An 8,877-nucleotide genomic window follows, 5' to 3' on the forward strand; every position below is an offset into this window, starting at 1 on the left:
AACAGATCAGAGTATGTTCTTATATACAGTAACACACACACACACACAACAGATCAGAGTATGTTCTTATATACAGTATCACACACACACACAACAGATCAGAGTATGTTCTTATATACAGTATCACACACACACACAACAGATCAGAGTATGTTCTTATATACAGTATCACACACACACACACACACACACACACACACACACACACAACAGATCAGAGTATGTTCTTATATACAGTATCACACACACACACACACACAACAGATCAGAGTATGTTCTTATATACAGTATCACACACACACACACACAACAGATCAGAGTATGTTCTTATATACAGTATCACACACACACACACACACACACACAACAGATCAGAGTATGTTCTTATATACAGTATCACACACACACACACACACACACAACAGATCAGAGTATGTTCTTATATACAGTATCACACACACACACACACAACAGATCAGAGTATGTGCTTATATACAGTATCACACACACACACACACAACAGATCAGAGTATGTGCTTATATACAGTATCACACACACACACACACAACAGATCAGAGTATGTTCTTATATACAGTAACACACACACACACACACAACAGATCAGAGTATGTTCTTATATACAGTATCACACACACACACAACAGATCAGAGTATGTTCTTATATACAGTATCACACACACACACAACAGATCAGAGTATGTTCTTATATACAGTATCACACACACACACACACACACACACACAACAGATCAGAGTATGTTCTTATATACAGTATCACACACACACACACACAACAGATCAGAGTATGTTCTTATATACAGTATCACACACACACGCACACACACACAACAGATCAGAGTATGTTCTTATATACAGTATCACACACACACACACACACACAACAGATCAGAGTATGTTCTTATATACAGTATCACACACACACACACACAACAGATCAGAGTATGTGCTTATATACAGTATCACACACACACACACACAACAGATCAGAGTATGTGCTTATATACAGTATCACACACACACACACAACAGATCAGAGTATGTGCTTATATACAGTATCACACACACACACACACAACAGATCAGAGTATGTTCTTATATACAGTATCACACACACACACACACACACACACACACACAGACACACACAACAGATCAGAGTATGTTCTTATATACAGTATCACACACACACACACAACAGATCAGAGTATGTTCTTATATACAGTATCACACACACACACAACAGATCAGAGTATGTTCTTATATACAGTATCACACACACACACACACACACACAACAGATCAGAGTATGTGCTTATATACAGTATCACACACACACACACACACAACAGATCAGAGTATGTGCTTATATACAGTATCACACACACACACAACAGATCAGAGTATGTTCTTATATACAGTATCACACACACACACACAACAGATCAGAGTATGTTCTTATATACAGTATCACACACACACACACACACACACACAAAACAGATCAGAGTATGTGCTTATATACAGTATCACACACACACACAACAGATCAGAGTATGTTCTTATATACAGTATCACACACACACACAACAGATCAGAGTATGTTCTTATATACAGTATCACACACACACACACACACACAACAGATCAGAGTATGTTCTTATATACAGTATCACACACACACACACACAACAGATCAGAGTATGTTCTTATATACAGTATCACACGCACACACAACAGATCAGAGTATGTTCTTATATACAGTACCACACACACACACACAACAGATCAGAGTTTGTGCTTATATACAGTATCACACACACACACACACACACAACAGATCAGAGTTTGTGCTTATATACAGTATCACACACACACACACAACAGATCAGAGTATGTGCTTATATACAGTATCACACACACACACACAACAGATCAGAGTATGTGCTTATATACAGTATCACACACACATAACAGATCAGAGTATGTTCTTATATACAGTATCACACACACACACACACACACAACAGATCAGAGTTTGTGCTTATATACAGTATCACACACACACACACACACAACAGATCAGAGTATGTGCTTATATACAGTATCACACACACACACACACAACAGATCAGAGTATGTGCTTATATACAGTATCACACACACATAACAGATCAGAGTATGTTCTTATATACAGTATCACACACACACACACACAACTGATCAGAGTATGTTCTTATATACAGTATCACACACACACACACACAACAGATCAGAGTATGTTCTTATATACAGTATCACACGCACACACACAACAGATCAGAGTATGTTCTTATATACAGTACCACACACACACACACACACACAACAGATCAGAGTATGTTCTTATATACAGTATCACACACACACACACACACACAACAGATCAGAGTTTGTGCTTATATACAGTATCACACACACACACACACAACAGATCAGAGTATGTGCTTATATACAGTATCACACACACACACACAACAGATCAGAGTATGTGCTTATATACAGTATCACACACACATAACAGATCAGAGTATGTGCTTATATACAGTATCACACACACACACACAACAGATCAGAGTATGTGCTTATATACAGTATCACACACACACACACAACAGATCAGAGTATGTTCTTATATACAGTAACACACACACACACACACAACAGATCAGAGTATGTTCTTATATACAGTATCACACACACACACACACACACAACAGATCAGAGTATGTTCTTATATACAGTATCACACACACACACACACACACAACAGATCAGAGTATGTTCTTATATACAGTATCACACACACACACACACACAACAGATCAGAGTATGTTCTTATATACAGTATCACACACACACACACACACACACAACAGATCAGAGTATGTGCTTATATACAGTACACACACACACACACACACAACAGATCAGAGTATGTTCTTATATACAGTATCACACACACACACACACAACAGATCAGAGTATGTTCTTATATACAGTATCACACACACACACACAACAGATCAGAGTATGTTCTTATATACAGTATCACACACACACACACACAACAGATCAGAGTATGTTCTTATATACAGTATCACACACACACACACACAACAGATCAGAGTATGTTCTTATATACAGTAACACACACACACACACAACAGATCAGAGTATGTTCTTATATACAGTATCACACACACACACACAACAGATCAGAGTATGTTCTTATATACAGTATCACACACACACACACACACACACAACAGATCAGAGTATGTTCTTATATACAGTATCACACACACACACACAACAGATCAGAGTATGTTCTTATATACAGTACACACACACACACACAACAGATCAGAGTATGTTCTTATATACAGTATCACACACACACACACACACACACAACAGATCAGAGTATGTTCTTATATACAGTATCACACACACACACACACACACACAACAGATCAGAGTATGTTCTTATATACAGTATCACACACACACACACACACACACAACAGATCAGAGTATGTTCTTATATACAGTATCACACACACACACACACACACACAACAGATCAGAGTATGTTCTTATATACAGTATCACACACACACACACACAACAGATCAGAGTATGTTCTTATATACAGTATCACACACACACACACACACAACAGATCAGAGTATGTGCTTATATACAGTATCACACACACACACACACACACAACAGATCAGAGTATGTTCTTATATACAGTACCACACACACACACACACACACAACAGATCAGAGTATGTTCTTATATACAGTATCACACACACACACACACACACACACACACACAACAGATCAGAGTATGTTCTTATATACAGTATCACACACACACACACACACACACAACAGATCAGAGTATGTTCTTATATACAGTATCACACACACACACACACACACACACACAACAGATCAGAGTATGTTCTTATATACAGTATCACACACACACACACACACACACAACAGATCAGAGTATGTTCTTATATACAGTATCACACACACACACACACACACACACAACAGATCAGAGTATGTTCTTATATACAGTATCACACACACACACACACACACACAACAGATCAGAGTATGTTCTTATATACAGTATCACACACACACACACACACAACAGATCAGAGTATGTTCTTATATACAGTATCCACACACACACACACACACACAACAGATCAGAGTATGTGCTTATATACAGTATCACACACACACACACACAACAGATCAGAGTATGTTCTTATATACAGTATCACACACACACACACACACACACACACAACAGATCAGAGTATGTTCTTATATACAGTATCACACACACACACACACACACACACACACACACACAACAGATCAGAGTATGTTCTTATATACAGTATCACACACACACACACACAACAGATCAGAGTATGTTCTTATATACAGTACCACACACACACACACACAACAGATCAGAGTATGTTCTTATATACAGTATCACACACACACACACACACACACACACACACAACAGATCAGAGTATGTTCTTATATACAGTATCACACACACACACACACACACACAACAGATCAGAGTATGTTCTTATATGCAGTATCACACACACACACACACACACACACACAACAGATCAGAGTATGTTCTTATATACAGTACCACACACACACACACACACACACAACAGATCAGAGTATGTTCTTATATGCAGTATCACACACACACACACACAACAGATCAGAGTATGTTCTTATATACAGTACCACACACACACACACACACACACAACAGATCAGAGTATGTTCTTATATACAGTATCACACACACACACACACACACACACAACAGATCAGAGTATGTTCTTATATACAGTACCACACACACACACACACACACAACAGATCAGAGTATGTTCTTATATACAGTACCACACACACACACACACACACAACAGATCAGAGTATGTTCTTATATACAGTACCACACACACACACACACACACAACAGATCAGAGTATGTTCTTATATGCAGTATCACACACACACACACACACACACACACAACAGATCAGAGTATGTTCTTATATACAGTACCACACACACACACACACACACACACAACAGATCAGAGTATGTTCTTATATACAGTATCACACACACACACACACACACACAACAGATCAGAGTATGTTCTTATATACAGTACCACACACACACACACACACACACAACAGATCAGAGTATGTTCTTATATACAGTACCACACACACACACACACACACAACAGATCAGAGTATGTTCTTATATACAGTATCACACACACACACACACAACAGATCAGAGTATGTTCTTATATACAGTACCACACACACACACACACACAACAGATCAGAGTATGTGCTTATATACAGTATCACACACACACACACACACACACAACAGATCAGAGTATGTTCTTATATACAGTACCACACACACACACACACACACAACAGATCAGAGTATGTTCTTATATGCAGTATCACACACACACACACACACACACACACACACAACAGATCAGAGTATGTTCTTATATACAGTATCACACACACACACACACACACACACAACAGATCAGAGTATGTTCTTATATACAGTATCACACACACACACACACACACAACAGATCAGAGTATGTTCTTATATACAGTATCACACACACACACACACACACACAACAGATCAGAGTATGTTCTTATATACAGTACCACACACACACACACACACACAACAGATCAGAGTATGTTCTTATATACAGTATCACACACACACACACACACACACAACAGATCAGAGTATGTTCTTATATGCAGTATCACACACACACACACACACACACACACACACACACACAACAGATCAGAGTATGTTCTTATATACAGTATCACACACACACACACACACACACACACACACAACAGATCAGAGTATGTTCTTATATACAGTATCACACACACACACACAACAGATCAGAGTATGTTCTTATATACAGTACCACACACACACACACACACACAACAGATCAGAGTATGTTCTTATATACAGTATCACACACACACACACAACAGATCAGAGTATGTTCTTATATACAGTACCACACACACACACACACACACAACAGATCAGAGTATGTTCTTATATACAGTATCACACACACACACACACACACACACAACAGATCAGAGTATGTTCTTATATACAGTATCACACACACACACACACACACACACAACAGATCAGAGTATGTTCTTATATACAGTACACACACACACACACACACACAACAGATCAGAGTATGTGCTTATATACAGTATCACACACACACACACACACACACACACAACAGATCAGAGTATGTTCTTATATGCAGTATCACACACACACACACACACACACAACAGATCAGAGTATGTTCTTATATACAGTATCACACGCACACACACACACAACAGATCAGAGTATGTTCTTATATACAGTATCACACACACACACAACAGATCAGAGTATGTTCTTATATACAGTACCACACACACACACACACACACAACAGATCAGAGTATGTGCTTATATACAGTATCACACACACACACACACACACACAACAGATCAGAGTATGTTCTTATATACAGTACCACACACACACACACACACACACAACAGATCAGAGTATGTTCTTATATGCAGTATCACACACACACACACACACACACACACACAACAGATCAGAGTATGTTCTTATATACAGTATCACACACACACACACACACACAACAGATCAGAGTATGTTCTTATATACAGTATCACACACACACACACACACACAACAGATCAGAGTATGTGCTTATATACAGTATCACACACACACACACAACAGATCAGAGTATGTTCTTATATACAGTATCACACACACATAACAGATTAGAGTATATACAGTATGTGTGTGTGTAGGATGAAGAGGAGGCGTTCATGTGTCGTCTGGCAGCTCTAGCACGTGTGTCTCTCAACAACATGAACAAGGAGGATTTTACAGGTCAGTCACACACACACACACACACACACACACACACACACACACACACACACAGAGGATCTGTCTCTCTAGAAATCATCTGTCTGTCACATTGAATGTGTTGATGTGGAGAATGAATGATCTGATGTGTGTTCATGTGTTGTGTTTGTTGTTGTGGTGATTTAGGGTCAGAGGTCAGAGACACAGATGTCCAGATAGTCACATGATCTTCAGGTAATAAATGTTGTTATTAGATTCTTTGATGTATTATTGTGTTCTGCAGTCATTCTGAACACACACATGATTCAACTCTTTTCTCACAGTGTGCTTTTGTGTGTTTCAGATCTGAACAGAACACCACACAGACTCACAGCAACACAATAAACTACTTTTATCTGTACAACAGTGTGTTATTGTGCTTAACCTGCCTGTGTTTAATTAGTGAAAACTTTTATTGCAGTTACAGGATGATTATACATGAAATGGTACTTAAAATAAACAACAATTGTGTGTTGTATATGTTTAAAATATTTAGTATATATTGTATGTTGTGTATGTATAGTAAAGTGTTCATTTTTATTAGATGCTGCCACAAAAATGTTTCATTAAAATGTTGTATGTTTTTTAGTCTGTGCACTTCTAGAAAGTCTGATTAAAACATGTTTCACACTCTCACTAGTTGATTTAATGTGTGTACTAACAATATCCATCAGTGTGTGTTCATGCATCACAGGAGATTTATGTCATTCAACTCATGAAAATAATTTCCAGCACATCTCAAATTGTGTATTGTGTTCTGGAAATGACACTGATGGAAATGACATTTTTAACCTTTTTTAAATGAAATGACCGACTCCTTTGTCCTGTTGAGACTAATTTCATAAATGACATTTGATGCATCCTAAATACACACATCACATATTTTGTTGTACTCGCGTTGCAGCCAAGTGGACCGACTCGCTGATCATTCACTTGACTGTTTGAGGAAACTATGCGCTTTTTTTGTGTGTGTTGGTTCTGCTAGCGGCTGGAGTTTATTTTGTGGAATAACACTCCCTCGGGACAGTTTTATGGATGAATCTACACACTCTTTGTGTTTATTCCACCTATTGGCTGGAATTTGTTTTATAGATTATCTTTTGCCATGTAATTCTGTGTCACAAATTTTTGTATAGAAGCACTGGACTTGAGCAATCCGATGGCAAAGTTGTCGCAGGGACTCTCATAGGCGTACATGGACTGTTTGAGTTTAGAGGGATGGACGTCGATTGGCGCTGTCGTGCGCGGGGTTAATGCGCACATTTTTCTTTTTTCTGTTGGTTTGGTTCTGGGGGAAGTTTGGAGTTTGATTGCTACACTAATGTTGGAATGTGGTCTTTATAATTTTATTTTTGACACACAATCAATTTTTTCTTATATGTCAAAATGTCAAATGTTAATATGAGTGGATTATCTCTCTCCACGTGGAATGAGATAAGCTTTTACTTTAAGCAGATGATATTTTATTATTTGTCTCTGACCCCACTAGATCTTTGCCTTGCCTCCACAGAATTATTAATTCCTTTTCCAAGTTCTCAGGATACAAAGTCAATTGGTCTAAATCCGAAGCTTTGGCTCTGACAGCGTACTGCCCAGAAACGGCTTTCCAGCCAGGCACCTTCCAGTTGCCCAAACAGGGCATTAAGTATTT

General features: G+C 38.2%; 1 protein-coding gene across 2 annotated transcripts in view; it reads left to right on the plus strand.

Moving 5' to 3' along the window:
* The window catches only part of LOC127418077 (evC complex member EVC), a 34,814-nt gene extending 26,952 nt beyond the window's left edge, over positions 1 to 7,862 (plus strand). The window contains exons 19-21 of one of the 2 annotated variants that reach the window (XM_051658455.1): positions 7,127 to 7,208; positions 7,374 to 7,421; positions 7,531 to 7,862. In XM_051658455.1, coding sequence (XP_051514415.1) covers positions 7,127 to 7,208; positions 7,374 to 7,414 — 123 coding nt within the window. In that variant the 3' untranslated portion in view covers positions 7,415 to 7,421; positions 7,531 to 7,862. Of the gene's footprint in view, positions 1 to 7,126; positions 7,209 to 7,373; positions 7,422 to 7,530 lie in introns of those variants that run through there. The other variant, XR_007893360.1, reaches the window with a different exon arrangement.
* Positions 7,863 to 8,877: the final 1,015 nt, after the last annotated feature.

The sequence above is a fragment of the Myxocyprinus asiaticus genome, chromosome 27, assembly GCF_019703515.2.
Source record: "Myxocyprinus asiaticus isolate MX2 ecotype Aquarium Trade chromosome 27, UBuf_Myxa_2, whole genome shotgun sequence".
Lineage (NCBI taxonomy): Eukaryota > Metazoa > Chordata > Actinopteri > Cypriniformes > Catostomidae > Myxocyprinus > Myxocyprinus asiaticus.